The 21,883-nt window shown below is 34.9% G+C and overlaps 1 protein-coding gene across 1 annotated transcript in view; it reads right to left on the minus strand.

Moving 5' to 3' along the window:
• The window catches only part of LOC110027148 (ABC transporter G family member 31-like), a 42,546-nt gene extending 24,275 nt beyond the window's left edge, over positions 1-18,271 (minus strand). The window contains 9 exon segments of the mRNA XM_020728459.1: positions 30-331; positions 459-549; positions 2,318-2,371; positions 2,453-2,529; positions 2,600-2,759; positions 15,998-16,082; positions 16,165-16,253; positions 17,156-17,276; positions 17,736-18,271. Coding sequence (XP_020584118.1) covers positions 30-331; positions 459-549; positions 2,318-2,371; positions 2,453-2,529; positions 2,600-2,759; positions 15,998-16,082; positions 16,165-16,253; positions 17,156-17,276; positions 17,736-18,010 — 1,254 coding nt within the window. The 5' untranslated portion in view covers positions 18,011-18,271.
• Between the last annotated feature and the right edge of the window lie 3,612 nt (positions 18,272-21,883).

Below are 21,883 nucleotides of genomic sequence, written 5' to 3' on the forward strand. Positions count from 1 at the left end.
ACTACCAAGAAAGAAATGAAATCACTAACCTCTTGCAAGAAGTCAGCCACATTTTTTCGCTCAGGACATCTAAATCCCAAGGCTGCAAAAAAGTCTAAAGCTGCAACACGGGGACCTTGATAAACAATCAGTCCCTCAGATATAAGTACGATATCATCGAATAATTCAAAAGTTTCTGGAGCTGGTTGCAACAAAGATATGATTGTTGTCCCATCAAGAGCTTGGGTTGAATGCTTAAGATATTTGATGATTTGAAAAGTAGTTGAACTGTCAAGCCCTGTAGATATCTCATCCATTAATAGCACTCTAGCTGGACCGACTAGTAATTCACCTGGGTGATCGATAATGCGATTATACCATAACATAAGGTGCAACTTGAGTTGCAGGAAGCAGTGATTAAGAATGAAGAAATGTAAAGGTGTGATCCGAATAAAAAGAAAATCAGAATGTTTTTAAACCTGTGGTAAGACGCTTCTTTTGACCACCGGATATCCCTTTGATCATCTCATCTCCTACCAGTGTATCAGCACAAACATCTAGGCCTAAAATCTTTCATGGGTAAAACTTAGCACTATAGAGAATATTAAGAACTGATTCACAAATGAAAATATTTCCAAAATACATCTAATATATTGAAAATCTAACTAAATGAATGTCAGTAATTCTCAATGATCATTTCACTTTTGTATTACATCTGTAAGACATTCTTTTATAATAAATTAAAACATTTGAGCGATAATTCTGACTAAATTTAAATATTTATTAGTTCGTGCTAATTGATTAATAAACAAAAATTCTATAAGTTTCAGAATATTATCTTGTTTTGATCACCCCGTCAATTAGTATATTTTACATTAAATGAAAAGAAAAATGAGGAAAAAAATAAAAGCTGCCTGCTTCTTCAATAAATACTCTAGCTTAAACAGAATAACATAATTAAAATTTTTTATATGGAAAGTGAATAAAATAAGAGCCTAAAGTTTTTTCTTCTTCATTTTGAGCTAAAAAAAATTATCATATAATAATTGGTTTAAGCATAGTCTTACCAAGAAACTAATGTAGGACTAAGCAGCATGAACAACATGATGATCTCATAAAATAAAATCATCTTCAAGGAAAAATGATATGGATATGAGAGTTTTTAGTTGTAGCACATGCATCTTTCATAAATAGAAAGGAGAAGCTTCATTGTTTAGAAAAAGAAGCAAAATTACCATTAGAGAATGGGATTCCAAAAACCAACAGGATTTCCAAACCACATTGACCCCAACAGGCTTCCACTTAACATGAAAAATGTGCTCTCCCAGCTACTACAGAAGATATTTTTACTTGATTGAGAGAAATCTGTCAAATTCCTTACCATGAAGCTTCAAAGAATGTTTACTCCCCAATTGTAATGAATGAAAATTTTTTTGGAAAATTGACCCTAGGAAAAGTTAAGTTCAAACAAGAAAAGCACAAGACATACAATTTTGAACAAGGGTTGTTTTATTGAATTTACAGATTCTCATTTCACTTTCAACTTTTTTTTATAATTAATTTCAATGGCAGTTTAAAGTACTACACAGAACCAAAACCATGTTGCTTTTGCTTGATTGACTTGAATGTGTGGGTATAGAATCAAAAAGATGATCAATGGAGGCAATATCTCAAGGGACCTATCATATACCTCTAATGAAATGCATAAGATGCATAGCATTTGAGTATCTGCACCTTTTGCTTAAACATCAAGCGGTTGACCGTCATCCAAGATCATGGCAATGGTATTTGTAATATAGCAATATCAAGCTTATTTTGGATTTCAGATAGGGGTTGCATAAGAAATTTAAGCCAACTATCACTGCATAACCCATCAACAGGATTTGCATAATATTCTGCATTTCTATTTTTTATTATTTAAAATACAAACAGGAGGTCTACAGTAAACATTCTGTCTATTATCCCTCTCTTGTTGTAGAGTTTTCTAATTGCTTGTACTGAGATATTTGGGCTTTACTTCTCTTGATATTTAGGTTTAGTTGAATTCATGGAGATTATTTGTAGCTTTTGTGCTTCACATTAGGAGATTAAATATTCCCTGCGCTCCCACTGAATTTAAATCACAGTTTATAAGTATAGTTGATTCCTTTGGATAAAATTTGATTAGTTCAAATAGCCGGTTCCTGATATGATTTTCAAATATAAATGATATTACCCTAATAGACTTCAAAATTAATAAACAGACAACCAAATAAGTGAGCTTTTAATCAATTGGATTTATGCCCATCAAACATTTTTACTAAAATATAAATAGCATATGATTAAAGAACTTTCGTACCTTGATTATATATTCTACTACAAGGTTGGTCTGCTTTCCCTCCAAAGCTAATGCCTAAACTAGAAAAAAAATACTAATCTAAATTAGCCAAAAAATCTAATAATAAATGAAAAGTTTCCATCTGCAACCGCATACCTTCATAAATATATCAAGATCCTCATCAGGCTTAATCCCGGCATTCTTCTCCCTTCTAGAAAGCTCCGTGAGCATATCTGGGGCAAAAATTATGTTCAGCAACATGTTAAAAAAAAAACAATCAATTTTCGATATTATAAATTTTACCATATTTTATTCCCACTCCTTGACATCGACCTGAAAATTCTAACGTTTCTCTGACTGTCATTTCAGCAACATGCCAATCTAGTTGGCTAACATAAGCCGATGTTCTTTGAGGAACAAACTCATCTAAACTGTGTCCGTTGTAAAAAATGTTACCGGACATCTGTCATAAAAAGTAGGTAGTCTAACAACACAAAAAAAAAAAAGTTCATGAAACGAAAAGATGGCAGGTTTAACTTTCTAGAGTCAAATTAATACTTTAACCTTAAATCTTCAACAATATTATGATTATAATCATTTTATGATAAATTATATCAATTTTTGAATAACTTTATACCATTATTACAATAGTATCAATCTAATGATGGACATAAAAAGTATACTATAAATCAATTTCAAGTACAAGTTATAACCAAATAGTAAAATAAATGAAAAGCAAAAGACAATCATATGCTAGTAAGTTCTAGGAAATAACAAGTTTGGATTCATTCAAAAAAAATAAAATTAAGAAAGATTTACATAAATACCACATAGTTCCCATGTATTGACATATCTAAGACAATAACTTCGATTTTTACATTTATAACAATTTGTTTGTGCATGAAAAAGTGTATATCAATCTTAAAAGTTAGAAATATGGAATTTTTATGTGATATTAAATAAAAACATTTAAATTTTGATGTTTGATATGTAAATACATATGAATTGTGTGATATGTATGTAAATGCCCCTAGAAATTAAAATCGCCATTTCGTGAAATTAATTTAAATTAATTGCAATTACAGTTGGAAAATAAATAATTGAATCCTTTGACAGCGAAACATATAGTTTGAAGTTAAATAATAGAAAATAGAATAGAGAGTAGCCAACGAAAAAAAAATAGCTGTCTAAAAAACCATGTTGCTAGGCAAATTTAAATTGTTCATTAATTCAATGGATATATATACCCCTTTTGCTGCTCAAAAATATTATTCTGAACTATTCTCTAACTCTACAATATATATATAACTGCACAGAAAGAATATTGTAGAGTTAGAGAATAGATCAGAATAATATTATTGAGCAGCATAAGGGGTATAAATACATGATACAAAAGATATAGAAACGTAAAGATATAATACCCAAATTTTTCTTAATAATACCGAAAAGATAAAAAGGAAATGCATAAGTTAGGAAATACATATAAAAACAACTTATATAAAATGCAACAAAATAAAATGAAATTGCTTCTAATACTTCCCCTCAACTTGAAACATACAAGTCAATCACGTTCAAGTTGGATTTAAAGTCGTCAAACAACGACCGAGGGAAGTTCATTGTAAGGATATCAGTGAGTTGACCACTGGATGAGACAAATGGAACACAAATCTCCCCATAATCGAGCATCTCCTTGATAAAGTGACGGTCAATCTCTACATGCTTGGTACAATCAAGTTGGATTGAAATATGAGCAATACTAATTGTGTCTTTATTATCACAGAACAACTGCAGAGGAGCAGAGACCAGCATATGAAATTTATGGAGCATGATACATAGCCAAAGCGTGTCACAAATTTTCAAGGACATAGAACAAAATCCAGATTCTGTACTGATTCGAGCGACCACTAATTGTTTTGCTTCCCCTACATGAATTGGCAATACCCCGAGGTAGATCGTCGATCATGAACAAATCCTGCCCAATCAGCGCCAGTATGAACTTCAATAAAACGAGGTGTGGCACGAGAACAACAAACCTAACCTTGGTGTGTCTTTTAAGCAGTGGAGGATCCGATGGACATCTATGAGATGCCGCTCATAGGGGTCATGCATTAACTGACTTAGAATACCTACCGAGTGACAAATATCGTATGGGCAAGTTAAATGAGTTTCCCAACAAGGTACTGGTAGTGTGTCTTGTTCACAGGAACATATTGGAAACATCAGTCAATTTCCCATTGAGGTTCATTGGAACTATTTGTTGGCAAAGTAGAAGATTAGAATTTGTCAATAGGACCATCACCTATTTGCATTGGGAAAGGAAAATGCCCCGAGAGGATCAAGCAACTTGCATGCCTAAGAAGTATGAGAGAGAATACAAGTTCATAGGATGCGACCATGATGTCATTAAGAGATTCCAAGGTTAGCAGATCATTACCTATGAGCGCAATGTCATCGAAATAGACGATAACAATGGCAATTTGGCCTGAAGGAATGCCGAAAGAAGAGAAATGATCTAATTGGGCATGAAAAACTCATGGCCCACTAACAACTGTGTAAACTTGTTGAACCATGCTCAAGGGGATTGCATCAATCCATAGAAGTACTTTCGCAATCGACGCACCTGTCCCTGGGAAAAAGTAGAGTCGAAGACTGGAGGTAGAGACATGTACATCTCCTTTGTGAGGTCGCCGTTCAAAAAGACATTCTTGCTATCCAGTTGAATGGCCCGACTGAAGAGAAACTTCAGTATGGTGAGGGGAAATAGGACTCGAATATTCAGTTTAGCAACCATAGCAAACGTCTCCTCATAGTCAACTCCATAGATTTGTGAGTAGCCTTTGGTGACCAATCGTGTTTTGCTACATTCAAAGATTCCATTGGAGTTAAATTTGGTGTTGAAGATCCATCAGCAATCAATTGCTTTCTTTCCCTGAGAAAAATTCACATCTCACTTATGATTTCACCGAAGGGCATTTAACTCATCCATTACTGCAGCCTTACAAGTAGGAAGACAAGCATCCATCAAGGAAGTGGAAAAAGCTTTGTAGGTAAGCGAGAAGCTCTGAAATGAGACATATTTTGTCATGGAATAAAGAGAGCAAGACTGATTGCATACCACAATGGTAGAACTCACCTCATCATTTTGAGCAAGAGTAATCTCCACAAGTGTAGTGTCAGGGATATCATTCGGAGCACATTCAAAGCCTGCAAAGAGGCAGCGGGCTCAAAAGTAGGCGTATTGGGACGGGTCTCAACCGAGGATTTGATGTGCCAATTATAGACATGGAGAGTGATTGGAAGAGATGTCGGTCGGGTAAATCAATCCAATGTGGCAAATGAATCCTCGAGTACAGTGGCTAGAGAAGCAGGTGGCATATCCAACAGAGTTGGGAAAAGAGTAGCGTCCAAGGTATCTAGCTCCCCCTCACTTGAGGCATTGATGGGGAAGTAATGAATACTTTTAAATAAGGAGACATCAGCACTCACATAGAGTTTATTTGCAATAAGATAGAGGCACCAATCGCCCTTTTGAGCGACAATTTTTTAGGAAATGCACTTGATTGAACGACTATCAAGTTTACCATGAGTTGGGGCAATGTTTCGAATAAAAGTCGTGCACCCAAATATTTTGGGGTCTAAAGAGAAGAACCGAATGGTAGGAAAACACGACCTAAAGACTGCTAATAGGTTCGTAATTTGTGAATTTTTGTGGGAACTCTATTAATGAGATATGTGGCGGAAAGTACGTCATCATTCCAAAACCATTTCGAGATATTTGATTGAAACATAATAGAATGAGCAATATCGAGAAAGTGACGGTTTTTTCACTCGGCTGCCCATTTTGTTAAGGAGTATCTGTATAGAAGCAGTGATGGAGAATGCCCTTACCAAAAAAAAATCCCCTAATATAGAGTTAAAAATTTAACAGTCGTTGTCAGTCCAAAGGACTTGAATTGATGTTTTAAATTAGATCAAAATGTAGAAATAAAAATTGTTAAGGTGCCAGCAGCTTAAGTTTTTCTTTTAAGATATAAATCGACGTCATTTGAGTGTGATTATCAATCAAAATAAGAAACCACCATTTATTGGTAAATTAGGCGTTCGAGAGAGTCCCCACAAGTCACTATAAAGTAGTGAAGGAGTGAAAGGAGTGTAAGAGCGTGGTGGATATGGTTCTCGATAATGTTTGGCTAACTGACAAATCTCACATTTAAAACTAGATAAATTTTTATTTGTAAACATCAAAGGATATAAATGTTTTAAATATTGAAAACTGAGATGGGGCCCAAATGACAGTGTAAAAGCATTAATAGGGCATTCAGTTTATTAGGAAAGATTAAAACTACTGAATGGAGTGACCTCATGAACACTTCTTTTGCCTTGAAAAAAAGTAGAGCTCTACTACCCGCTTAGCAGTTTCAATCATCCTCCCCGAATAACTATCCTGAAAAACACACATATCAAGAGAAAAATGAGTAACACAATCAAGGTCATATGTCAACTTACTGACTGACAAGAGAATACATTTTATCGAAGCTAAATGTAACACAGATTCTAGAGTAACGTTGTTGTTAGAACAACAGACTCTTTACCAACAATGAAACTATATGAGCCATAAATAATTTTAATGGTAATTCTCCCAGAGCTAGAAAAATATGTGACAACATCCAGTCATATGGTTCGTGGTATCTGAATCAATAATCCACGAATTAGAAGAAACAAAAAGAGCATGACATCAAAATGTTACCTTGACAAATATGGAAGGTCGACGGGCCCGAGGAAATCTGACTAAATCCAAGTAGTTTGATCAAGTCTCCCTCTGACTTTTAATGGAGTTTGGTGAATCTGGGATGTTCCCAGTGGAGCTGACTGAACTGTCATGGCTTTTGAGGTCGTAGCGAGACCCTTAGCGGTGAGTATTTAGTCGAAGGTTTATTTGTCGATTTTCTATGAATCTTTCAACTTGTCATGGGTATGATAGAGTTTGTGACAGTAATCACAATTGGAGTGATTTACTCGTGATAACATGAAGGAGGGTTGAGCAATATTAGAGACCAAGGTGGGCAATTCAGCTGAAGGAGTGGAAGTGTCGAGCATGACAAGTCTCCGGCTTTTTTTTTGCGACGTACCTTGGTGAATGCAGCACGAGTTGAAGGAGATCCCGACGACGAATTTGACCCCCAAACTTCGTCGAGATCCTTTTTTAGACCCATCATAAATTGGAGCACACGATCATTTTCCATAATTTTGTATAAAAGGGGAAGATCAATAGGAGAGTCTCATGTATAGTCATAGTAGAGATCGCATTCCATCCATAAGGCCACCAAGTCATTGCAGTACTGGGTCACAGTCTTCTATCTTTTTTTTGCCTCATGGATCTTTTTGAAAACCTCATAATGTTGGGAGTCGGTTGTATTGTCGTGGCTTCTGAGGTCGTAGCGAGACCCTTAGTAGTGAAAGATTTGGTCAAAGGTTTATTCCCTAGGTTCCAGTAGAGCTTCCTACACTTGTTGTGAGAATGATAGGGTTTGTGACGGTAATCACAAGTGAAGTGATTGACCCGTGATTGCGTGGAGGGTTGAGCACTATTAGAGACCAAGGCGGGCAGTTTGGTTGAAGGAGTGTAACTGTTGAGCATGAGAAACATCTAGATTTCTTCACGGCGTACCCCGATGAATGTAGCACAAGTTGAAGGGATTCGAGCCAAGAATACGACCCCGGACTTCGTCGAGATCCTTGTTTAGAACCACCAGGAATTGGAACACGATACTTTTTCAAAATTTTCTGAAAGAGGAAAAAATCAGCTTGAGAGTCTCATGTGTAGTCGGTAGGTAAAGATCGCATTTCATCCATAAGACCACCAAACCACAGTAGTACTACGTCGCAGTCCTTGATCCCTCGCTGATCTTCTTGGAAACATCATAAAGTTGGCCAGAGTTTCTTATGTTCGAGTAGGTATTTCAAATTGTCCTCCATAGTGCAATTGTAGATGGAAGAAACAGATACGGACAACCAATCGTAGTCTCCATGAAATTGATCAACCACGACATGACGATGAAATTCTCCACTTCTCATGTTCCATACGCCAATTTTCGAAGTTTCACGAATCATCCCTGTTAGATTGCCAAATTTCTAGCTTCCATTGACGAACAATGACACAGTTTGGGACCATTGGAAAAAAATTAGAGTTGTTGGGTTTATGGGCAGTGATCAAGAAATTCATGTGATTTTCAGATCCTTTGCTCTGCGGAAGGATTGCAGTTGGTGTCGATCCTTCGGAGAACTCAAGTACACCGCCAGAAGGAAGTTTGATGGGGGAGGAGTTCACTATGATTCCAACCGAGCCAAAGATGAGGTTGGGATGTCATGACATAAAAGGATTATGGTTGACAAGATCATAAATAAAAGGTCCTTCAGGATGCTAGAAACAACCTGCAAGTAGGTAGGCGCAGCAGATGAGTTGACGAGAGGGCTTGCAGGTTCAACGACAATTTCTTAAAGGGTTCAGCGGCAAATTCCTGCAGGGTAGCTTGACGAGAAGGCCTGCAGGGGGAGGTCGAAGGGAGGGCCTGCAGGGAAGACTAGCAGTAGATTCTACAGGAAGGAGGGGGCAACAGTCTGGAAAAAAGAGTGTCAGCAGCTGAAACGAAAAGCGTCAGCTCTAAAAAGGCAAGGAAGACTTGCAGGAAGAAGTGACTGGGGGCTAGGTTGATCTCCTGAAGGTAGCTAGGGTTAAATCCATGCTCTTATATTATGTAGAATTAGAAAATAGAACAAAATGATATTATTGAACAGCAAAAGGGATATAAATAGAAAAGGAAAAATACAATACCCAAATCTTTTCTAATAAGATTCAAAAGATAAAAAGAAAAGACATAAATTAAGAAATACAAATAAAAAGAAATAACAGAAAATGCATCTCAGTGGTGGCCATACTTGAAGGTTCTTCGACAACGAGAATGAAATAATAAAATTTTACATCGTCCAAAATGAAAGAGGAGATGTAGCGTCAGTTCTTACTAGCCCGCTGTAGACTGGATGTTCAGACACCAAATTTAGAAGTGGAGAGGCCGCATCGACGGGAGACCACCACATCTTATAAACAGAGTTTAACCACAGCATCTTATATCCATAATACACCCCGGGGAACATCCAAGCTGAACACGCCTGAGGAGACACGAGTTCAGAGTGAAGAACAAAGGGCACTAATCTGCATTCCCAAATCCAATCCAGCCAGGAAGCATTTCAAGTGCCATAGATTTGGGCATATTGAAGCAGATTGTACAACCAGAGGGGATGATATATTTCACTTAGCAGGGAGCTATTCAAGAAAGGAGTAATGACATATTAGACATTAAATAAGATGGTGACAAAGAGTACCAATTTTCAAATGATATGCAAAAGAAGCAAATAGTTCCAGTTGAGCCCGTGAGAGAGACTCCAACAAAATTAACAGCGATTATCCAAGGCAGTCCTAAGCTCAAGGAACCGATACCAAAGGCATGACAACGTTGGATAAGAGAAATTTAGGTTTTTCAAACTTATACTCCTTTCTGAGTTGCCCACTACTGAAGGAGATCCATCATGTCAGGAAAGAGACCCATTTATGTCAAGATTACATTATGAAGTTGTTCAGGTATTAGATTCAGTTTAGCAGTGTATCTATCATCAAATGTCGAGACAGAAAAGATAAACCACGGTTTTGAAAATTATCTTTAGAGCCTTATGGGGAAAAAACTTCTCCAATGGGATTCAGGTTCTTTCAGAGAATAATGAGAAGAGACCTCTCCTGAGTGATTATATTTCAGCGTGGTTTAGTGTGCCATAGATTTCATTACATAGTTGATTCCTCCTAACATACTTATTTATCAGATACACTTGGATGAGTACGAAGAGTTGAAGAAACCAATTACATATTTAATGGCTTTTAGCTTGATGCTTGCTTCGTGAGGATACTCATTCACGTACAATTTTAGTTATGATTGTGCCAAAATAGGATGGATACCCATTATATCAAATTGTTCTTTGGAATGTCAACACCAACATGATTGACTTACCGGGAGATTACAATATTTATGTCACCTTCAATGTGATTGACCTGATGTCATACGATGAGAGAAGTTTCGACGATGAGATAGAAGCTCCCCCCAACCCTGGTAGATTGAAGCGGAATGTTACTGCAAAAAAAAAAATTACCTTGGTATTGTAGTTGCTACAGTACCGTGGGAACAGTACTGCGCTGAAATAATGTTGTTTTCCTTTATTATGTTTTCTTTCTTATTCTCCTTCATTCTTTTTTAGACATTTTCTATATATGTGTTGTATTAGGGTTTCAAAGTCAGTAGTTTGATGTGTATTGCTTAGAACATCTATCGGCGTCCGTTTCTCCCTTCAATGGTTATATTAGAGAGATTGGGTGGTGCTCCGGCTGTATCTTTCTTCCGAAGTGGTGTTTATCTTCTCTATTCCCCTTCTGCAGCCTCCCCACATCACTCCTTGTCATAGTTTTCTGTTGTAACTACTCGGAACAGTTCCTCACACTACTCTTCCTACAGTCTCTGCATTCCAACCCACATTTCCTGCAATTTCAGCGCTCCCACTTTCTATCATCGTTATTCCAAAAACCACAAATCCTCTCCCCTTCCCACCAATTGTTGTTTTGTTCATCTCGGGCCACGTCTCTGCCACCTAACCGCTGCCTCAGCCCTCTTGTACCATCTCCCTACCACAAATCCGCCATTCCAACCCTCAGAAACCCAAATTCCACCTTGTTGCCGCCCATGACAACAAGGGCACATTGTTCCATTGTCATATATGCTCACTTGCTCCACGCTCCCACCTTACAAGCCCCTGCTGATCACCACCCCAAGATCCCAGCCTAGTTTGATTGTTTGTGCATGTTTGTTGTTATTTTAGATTTCGAGTGGTGAGTTGTTGTATTTTTCCTTTCAAGTATGTTGGTTGTAAACGTCAATTTATTTTCAGTAATAATATTTGTTTTTCCTATTTTGGTTTAGGTTAACTCCACTATCAATAGGCCAAGTGAAATGAACACTTGGGTTATAATTGATTATTGGTTGACAATGATTTTTTTAACCTAGGGTTGGTTAGGCATGACATTAGGCTTTAAAGTTATTTTTAGACTAAATCATAAAAAAAATTTTATGCATATTCTTTTCAATTTTTTTTATTTTTTTGGCATTTGTGAATGTGATCATCTCCAGCCATTTTCTTTTGTTTACTACACATACTTATCTTATCATGACATTGTAAGAAAAAAAGATTTCAATCAGGATAACCTATTTTTATTCAAAAGTAATTTTAAAAGTAATTTTTAAAAAAAAATCACTCAATTTACCCACCCTTTTTTGGGTGTCATAGTTACTCTTTAAGTATATCCTTCAATTTATAAAATATTCTGCTTTTTATATAGAATTTCTATCTCAATTTGATTTAAGATATTTAAGAATTCAAAAGACAGCTTAAAAATGAGATTCCTTAGATTTTTGCATTAATTGGATGAAAAAACTTAATGTGAATATGATGTCAAACCGGGTGTGAAATAAAGAAACTAATTTTTAAATAATATTTGATATTATACCGTGCTACTTCTTTTCTTTTTGTCTATTTTCAACTTCTAAACCAATTAGTTAGGATTTCCCACAAATTGCACTTCATCATTTTTGCTTTCTTTATTAGATCTGACATATTTTGGCAGGGAGAAAAATATTTGTAACTCAAATTGGGCAACTTTTATGCCTGATAAATTATTTGAATTTGCCTAGCTCTTTGATTTCATTGACAAATATATATTGAAGATTAAAATTTTTCCATCAGAGAAGTACATTATGAAGTGTATATGACTCCTTAGCTTCGTCTATATCTAACTTTCATCATAACTTTCGTGAATCTATCAAAATAAGCTCATAGAGATTACTTTCGTCAATATAAAACCATTTTTAATTTGCACATTTTAGTCTTTGTGAAAGTATAATTGAATCTTGGGGTGAATTCATAGAGACCTCGTGTTCAAAATTCTCATGTAAGAAAGCATTCTTCACGTTGTAAAGTTGCATGGACAAATCAAAATTAGTAGCTAAGGAAATCATAATGTAAATGATGCATCTTGTGCATATTAATCTTTCCATTTAGCGTTATAAACCCCCATCTACATAATATTTTATAAGAAAAAAATTACTATCATTCCATATTTTCCCTTTTGATAGGTCTGAAATCTTCCAAGCATGATTTTGATCTAAAGCATTTATCTCTTCTCTCATAACCTTCTTCCAATTCTCATTGTCTAATGCTTCAAATAGGTATGTGGTGTTGTAATAGAGTTGGAACTGATATTTAAAAGGTGAATTTTATGTGCAAAGAAAAAACTTTGGATGATTGTATATTAAGAGATGGAATAAAAAAGAGTGTGATGGTTTTATCATTGTTACCAGATAAGAGTACTAACTTTTAAGCATACTAGAGATTTTAGTTGGGTGTACTCCTTGTATAGACCTGAAAGGGTACATTGCTAGAATTTTATTGGGTTTTAGGTCAAGGGATGTCAGCATTAAAGATTAAAATTTCCCCAAACCTAGTTCTTTCTGGACATTTTCCCCCATAAAAATGAGTTTAAATAAAATTTTTTTTCTTGTTAAAAGTGACTCCATTAAAGCAACCAATATATATATATATATATATTGGTTGCTTTAATGGAGTCACTTTTAACAAGAAAAAAATTTTTATTTAAACTATTATGGGATGATAGATTTTGTATCCTTTCTAAGTAGAGAAATATTTGACCAACACATACTTGAAAACTTTTGTATCTAGCTTCCCCCAATATTATTTGTGGATATGAACATTGACAATACACCCAAAAAATTTCCAAGGAAACTTTAAGATAAAGTGAGTTGTGTCAGATTACAGTCAGATATTTTAAGGGACTTTTGGAGTTAATCGCTTTGGAGGGTATTCTATTGATCAGATAAGTGATACTAAGAATAGCTTCTATCCAGTACAGATTTCATACATAGTTATGGAGGAAAAGAATCATGTTGACTTGTAAAAGGTAGCTATGTTTCCATCATGTCACTCCATGATGATTGGTGTATGATACCTTATTTATGACAAAAAATTGATAATGTGTGATTAAATTAATAATGAGCATTATTAATCCAAATGTATGTTAATATTTATATTAAAATGAGTTTTTATTATGATAATAAAAAAGAGAAGAGCAATGTTGATATCGAATTTTTGGTTAATAAATATGCCTAATCCATTGGAGTACAAATCATCAGTGAAGGTGACAAATGGGATAGTAACAAAAATATAAAAATTTTGGGGGGCTGTCAAATATCAAAGTGAATTTAAATAAAAACAATAGGAGATCTAAAATTGCTTTCAAGAAAAGCAAAATGAACATATTTTGCAAGTTAAAAGATCTCATAATAGAAATTCTCAATATTTAAATTCATAAAAAGAAAAAGAAAAATACAATAAAGGGTTTCAAAAAATGGATGTCTTAAATTATAATGATGTCTCAGATTATGCCAACATTGTGGATGAAAATGAAGGAGTATAAAAACTAATTTTGATCCTCAAAAAAATTATAGTTCATTCTTCTCTTTAGCTTACCTAGCAATCTTTCTCATAGTGAGGTCTAAAATACACAAAAAAATTATGGCAGCAAATCTCTAATCATGGGATTTACTGGTTGCATGACAGATGAACATCATTCTTTTTCTTCATTCTTCAGCTTGCATGGGAGAAGAAAATCTCATTTCCAGAAGGAAGGTATTAGTTATTAATATTTGAATTCAAAATTGATCCAGATCAATTTTGAGTCATGTAAGAAACTCAAATTCTCTCTCTTACCACAAACTGCTTGAGAATTATAACATCCTCACAGCAAGTGATATTGAGATATTAGTAATAATCCAACAAGCCAATAAACCTTCATGTCATTAAAATATTCAACTGCGGGAATATTACCTTATTTGGTAGTAAAAATTTTCATTTTAATCTCTTAAAGAAGTGTAGCGTCATTAATTTTTTAGTATGCTTGTTTGACAGCATCCAAATATTCTTTTGTAGTAAATAAAAACATATATGGCCCATTGATTTCTAATATCATGGTATTCCACAGCAATGTGATGTTCATAGAATATATTTCTTCCCAAAGTATAAACCTTTGGTCTTTCAACTTTGGAGGTGTATACACAAAACAGAAGATCTTTTACTTTTTTTCAAGAAAGGCTTCACGATTTAATGCCACTTCAATAATTTCTATAATTGAACCTTTAGTCTTATTTTCACCATTCATGATGGTTGCCTCATCGAAAGAGAAGTTTCAAAAAAACATATATAAATAAAAAAAGGCAGAGCTCCGATGAGAAAAGGATGGGAAAAAAAGTAGGAAGAAAAAAGGTAATAAGAAATTACCCATAACATTGCTCCGGCACTCAGTAGAAAACAAATGGCTAAGAAAGCTTAGATTGTTTATCAATGGTTATCTACCTAAAATAGACACAGAAATAAAAAATAAATAAATAATTACAATAACAAACACAAAAAATGCCCATAGCTATTTGACAATTGATCATTTAGGGATTGTCGATTGATTCCAAGGGAGCAATCCATAGGTTCTATCTTTCCTTTTGGCGTATGAATCTATGAGAGAGGTATTCCCTGATAAGTAATAAATCCATGACCTTTAATTTTTCTTATCTAGCTCTTTCCCCAATCCTCCCGGATTTATGGCCCTTTAACAATAACATATACATTTTTGTTCAGGAGACATCACCAAATGACTTCAACAATTCCAAGATCAATGAAAACAGGTGGTGGGATTAGACTTGGATCCTTGACTCAATGGAAAGTGGTCTATGATAGATTTGGGGGATGGTATTGACTTTATGTAGTTGAACTTGGGTAAGAAAACCCGTGAAGAAGTTGCTTCTAAATTCTATAAATTTTGAAACTATAAATGAGCAGTCCTAAGTCAAATCATTGTTTTAAAGAGAACCCCAATAGATACTATTCTTATTAATTAAATCTATTACATTACATTTATACTTAAATACTTCAACTAAAATGATAAGAAATTCTAATACAAAAAATCAAAATGATAAAAAGGACAATCTAATGTCCTAATAGGTGCATACACATACTAATATAGCAATTGATTAATCATACGCTTAAATCCTACATCGACTCGTACTCTCATCAACTGAATGACTAATCTGAAGGTAAAGTTGGTAAATTACACCCAATAAGACTAAATTCAATAATTTATATTATCCAAAAACAAAAAAATGCTGTATTCATTTCACGAGGCTCTTTCTAGTCTCTGTCTTGCTAAAGTTTGGCATATACAATTACATGTACATTCCAGAGTAGAATTCACATGATTTGAAACGCATGACCTCTAATTTACAATGAAGACAACCAATGTCATTCCCACAGACTAAAAACAAACAAACACAAGTGAATTACTATGACTAGATCCTTAAACCAATAAAGGACTATGAGGGGGCGTATGAAATCTATGCACAGATTATAATAAATGTTCTTATGCTAATTTTTGAGTAATACATGACTATTCTTACACTTTTGCAAAAGGCCTAACAGAAAGAGGATGCACAAGCATGTTGTTGGTAAGTTATTTGAGATTTCAGAAGTTCGTTAAGGATCATTTACCTGTAAATCAGAACTAAGCCGGCCAGCGAGAGCTAAAAGTAAAGTTGTCTTTCCAGAACTCGGCGGACCCAAAAGTAGTGTCAATCTGTAGTAGTGACAAAAAACATATAAGCTAGCAGCAGGTACCACTTTGATGCTGGATAAATTTTAGTGAAATTGCCACTAACCTAGAAGGCTTCACTATCCCGCGAACATCATTCAGAATGGACAATTTCTTTCTCCTACCTGGAAAAATTTTTAACTGCCTCAAGAAGGCCTTGCCAAGACAGCTAAAAGCAGGTCAGATAATCCAGAATAAATTTCAAAAACCACATTCATAAAATAATAAACCTTTAGCAGCATGTATTCCATAAAAATACCATCCATAAAGGGCATCCTATAAAGTGAATCCATTGTTAAAATTAGGAAATAGTTATTATGAGAACCCGCTAGGGCATAAAAAGAAGATTTCATTAAGAATTTTGACACAAAGCATGGAATTCTTTATTAAATGAAGAATAACTCAACCTGAACGGCAGCATGAGTAAATAACATTGTTAATCTTCCATCACTTTTAAGAAAAATCATCTGAAAAAAAGGGCTATAATACACAAGGCATGTTGTCACTTAAGACTTGAGATGGTATGGGGCATTCCATCATGAGACAAGCTGCCTTGGCTGTGTTTTTGACTCAAAGTAATTGTAGGATAGTTAGCTAAAATGGTACCATTGACATACATAAAGAGTTGCTAAAGAATAAATAATTTCATTTTAAAAAAAACTGTATTCAGAACTAAAATTTTAAATGACTCCATTACGAATTGAGCGGATTAAAATGAAGATGAAAATGAAACCAATACATAATACATGAAGTTAATCCATAAACTCAATCTTCCACGATATTATGATTAAAATCATGCTGTGCTAATTCAAAAATATTATGAAAAATACATTTATTATCTAAAAGTGCTGACCCATATGATCTGACAAGCACTCTAAGGCATCAGAACACTCAAAGAAGGCCAAATAAACGCAAATCTGGTTAATAATCCAGCTTTAGACCAAAGGATACGCTGACTAATTCTCATCATAGGGGCAAAAATATAAAAATTTTAAAAAAGAACATGCAACAAGATAAAAAAAAATTAAGAAATAAAAAGCAAAAGAGAAATAAATTACCTCTGTCATGTTATAAATAAAATTAGGAAGCGTCGGTAAAGCTCTGCTTCCCGTATGAACATATGCGTCAACTTTCAGCTCCTCGAATCGAACCTCAATTTTGGGAAACTCAAGGTTTACTCTACAAAATAATGAGGAAAAGGTGACGCAGAATTCACCAATAAAATAAAAGCATAAAGTAAGCTTCTGTTCCAACAAATCGTTAATGGTGTCACAAAAGACCCAACGACATGCGACACAGAGTTATGACTTCTACTTTCCTCAGAATTGCTTGCAAACACATTGAGAAAAATCATCAAAATCAGAGCTTTGACACATCCAACTAGTAAGCCAAATACAGCTTAAAATACAGACAATAAAAAAGGTAAGACCAATTAAGCACACAACTACAGAGATACAAACCAATGTTGAAGATGAACAAGGATTCAAGCCAACTTAAAAAATCCAAGCGCAACATAACAAAAATTATTAAAATATCCAATGAAAATGCAATGCAAGCAAAACATACCTCATAACTTAACTCAATAAGCAAAACTTCTAAAGTGAGAACAATGCGAGCAAGAAAGGAAAAAAGCCTCACGCGTCAAATCTCTGCCGGATTCTCTGGAAAAACCGCTCGGGATCACCGAAGTCGCCGAGGAGGCGGTCGATTAAGCTGGTGCGTTCACGAGCTGTGAGATTCGACACATCAACTTCCGAGAAATCGCCAGCTTCGCGCCGGATAATCCCACGACGGATACGAGCAAATGTTGGAAGTCGCTCCAGTGCCGCCCACCGGAGCGCCTCCTCCTCCTCTTCCGCGCATTCTCGGTACGAGCTGGATCGTGAGAAAGCGGTCTCCGTGGAGCTCCACATTCCGAGCAACCCAAGCCTTCGGCCAAATCTGGTTGAAGATGAGCAGTGAGTGAGGTTTTAAATACGCAGGCATGGGGAGTGGAGGACAGCGCCCAGTGAGTGATTCAATACACAACAAAGCGAAGGTGGGGTCTTCCAGACGAACCCGCATTAACACACACACACCCTCTCTCTCTCTCTCTCTCTCTCTCTCTCTCTCGCTGTCTTCTCCACTTGGATGAAAAAGAGCACAGGCAGTTGAGAAACAGATGGAGAAGAGAAAACGACAGGTCTAAAGATTTTACAGTTGGGAACTATTAGGGTTTTATCGCGATGCGGGATAGATAGCGCGGCGTTTAAACAAAGCCATTACAATCAGGTCACACAAAATACTATTATTTACAAATCAAACCCTCTCTTTCACCCATTTTTTAATTACTTAGACAAATTTCAAACGTCGTGATAAAAATCCAACTCAGATTTTTCTTCTTTAACAAATTTATAATGATTTGATCATGACACGTGTAAATATATCGATTTCATAATTCAAGAAATCAGCTATATGCTTAATTTGTAAATAGTCGTGTTTCTTATGCTGTTGATGTAATTATTCCTTGAAAAATTAAAGTATATCTTAAAGTTATGGTGGATGGGGTGTAAGTTGAAAATAAAATATAAAATTTAATGAGTGTGGCTAAAATGCTCGCTTTATTGAAGAAAAATAAAATAAAATAACTTACCATGACTCATATATTCCTTGTCCAGTTGGTAAGCAGGGTCACCGTAAGTCCCCTCTGGCAAGGATTCAATCTCTATCGTGATGCGTGGGAAGTCGAATTATAGGCACATGGCGTGAGCTCTCATCATGGGCTGGATTGCGTAGAGGAAATTGATATTTGGGCCTCTACCAAATATTAATTTCCTTTTATATATATATCACATCTTAAGTTTTCATATGTCTATATAATGCATTTTCTATTCTAAATTTTGATATGAAAATATGTATTTTCTTTTTAAAAGTGATAATAATATTATTTTTATGTAATGTTAAAAATTTAACTGTTATTTGAGTAAATATGAAAATTAGATATGAGATACGTAAATACATAAGATTTGTGTGATATGTGTGTAAAAGTCCCAAAAAAAAGTGATGGACACTTTAATTCAAAGCAGCCCAATTGGTCAGAAAAAACATCAATGCTTGTTACTTAAATGTAAAATGAATAAATAAATAAATAAATAATGGCATATTATTTTTTAATTATATTAAATTATTTTTTAATTATATTAAATCTCATTTGTTAAATAAATGAGTAAAATTTAAATGAAGTTTGACATATTTATCATGTGGTTGTTTGATTTGCTGGAAAAAAAAGAGTATTGTGTTCCAAATGAAGGGGTTTTAAAAGTTTAGTTGTGTGATTTGAGGAAAAAATGAATGGATTGTAAAGTTGCAATGAATTTCAAATGTCATATTTATGTTTATTTTAATGTATTTTACATTCATCGGATTCTGTCATTTTCAAATACAGTACAAATTGCGGTTGTCAGCAATATTATTATTGGTCATAAAATCAGCTGCAACCATTATGACCACCCTTTACAATATTTTAATGTATTTTATATTCATCGGATTCTGTCATTTTCAAATACAGTACAAATTGCGGTTGTCAGCAATATTATTATTGGTCATAAAATCAGCTGCAACCATTATGGCCACCCTTTACAACATGGTCATTAATCAATTGATCATTGCTATTGGGCATCCACTTTTGCCCACCGACTACCAAACACTACTACTATCATTATCACTGTTAGCCGCTACTGACAATATGCCATCGCATTGTCCATACGACTAGTTGTCATCATTGACCATAAGTTTATATTATCTAGCGATTACCGGCCCCTATGACCGACTATCATTAGCCAGCCAGCATCCACCACTACCTTGTCGTCACTGTCCGCTATCACTTGAGGGTTTTGCAAAACATTTGATTTTTGGTTCAAAAAAAATAGTAATAAAATCGATGTGTTTGTGATGTATTAATCCAAATATCAATATGTAATTTTCAATGTATTAAATTTAATTTTCACTACATTTCTTTTATATTACTTTTTTTTTTCAACAAACCAATTAAATCCAAAACGATTGCAATAATATCCATCTCTGATATGCCATCAACAAATTTTCATCAGCAATTTTTTGAGCAGGAAATATTCAAACTTCGATCAAAAGGCCTCAAAAACTCATGTTTTAGTAAACTTATAGTCAAATTGATCTGTTCAAGGAGCCAGAACAATGGGGCCAAAATTTATTCAATTTGAGTCAAATAAAGCCCAAATCGAGCAGTTAAACTATTTTTGAAAGCTTTCATTGTATAATTGAAAAGTCAAATAGATTTCAAATATGACATGCTTATAGTTGAATTGAGCGTCTCGACAAGACGAATCCTACATGATCACTCAATTCTGACATCATTATGACACTTAAAGGTCCACCAGTAGTTATTTGATTAAGGGAATATCTGCGAGTCATTCAATAGAACGGTCTGAATTATTTTCGTATGTACAATCTGGACTCTATAAATAAATCATACCCCACTCTTGAGAGGGGACTCGAACCTGGAGTCAGACGAAGACTAAAACTTGGTAGAGGAGTTGAAGTTTTGCATGGATTTGACACAACAAATCCAGCAAATAACTCATACCCTAACAACCGTCGTCGCCAACTCAAGCAGCCGCCGCTGCCTTTGGCCAACGTCGTCGGCTAACTCGATTGTCGCCTCTAACAGCCACTGTTGCTCCCTCCAACTAGCTCCAACCATCGCCTCCATCCAACTCGGAGCGTTGTATGCCATCCATCGTCGACCACATTTAGCCACCATTTGCTCCTTGCAATAGTCCCTTGTGGAGTCATAATGTGCATTGTGGAATCTCAATATACAGTATGAAGCAGTGATTCGCCCGACAGAGTAATACATCGTCCAGTACACAAGTAGCAACGCCCCCAATGATGGTGTAACAACAAACTACAAATATAGTGCAACGACACACATTAATAATAGTGTAACAACACCTCTCGAAAATGGTGCAACGACACACGTCACGCACTTCAATGATGGTATAACGACATGCCTAGAAGATGATGTAACAACACATCTTGAATACAGTGCAATAACACACCCAGATGATGGTGTAACGATACGACCTAAAGATAGTGTCACAATGCACCCTAAATATGACATAACTACACACCTCAACGATGGTGTAAACATGTACGCATCTACCCCACATACGGTGCAACGATATCCCCCGAAGATAATGTAACAATACCCCGTCGACAGGTTCTTTCTATGAAATCCTAAAGCTCCCTCCTCACCACTACAAACTTCGACTTCTGCGGTTTACCACTACGATGAATTTAAAAAAGAAAGCTTTAGTTTTTTGAATTTATATGCCATGATGAAGAGATAAAGTTTATATAAAGCTTCAAAATGGTGTACTGTTAAAGAGTTTATGGAGCAGCTCACACTATTTATGTTCATTTCATTACAAAATAAGTACTTAAAATAGCAGTAGCAGAATAATTTCAACGAGCAGTAAAGATAATTTCCCATTATTTTTTAAGAGCTTCGAAATAAATTTATCATTTAGGAATTGGAAAAATTGTTCCTCCCGTTTTTAAATATATTCTTTATATGATCAAATAATTTCTAATCCATTATCATTCTTATTTGATTATATTAAGAATGATTAATTACCTACAAGTAACAATGATGTAATTGAATTGGTGAATAGGTGATAATATATATAGATATATATATATATATATATATAGTCGCCGCAGGTTTTTAAACATCATATTATTTTTAGCAGCTTTCACAACTGTTTTTT

The sequence above is a fragment of the Phalaenopsis equestris genome, unplaced genomic scaffold (assembly GCF_001263595.1).
Source record: "Phalaenopsis equestris unplaced genomic scaffold, ASM126359v1 Scaffold000417, whole genome shotgun sequence".
NCBI classification, from domain to species: domain Eukaryota; kingdom Viridiplantae; phylum Streptophyta; class Magnoliopsida; order Asparagales; family Orchidaceae; genus Phalaenopsis; species Phalaenopsis equestris.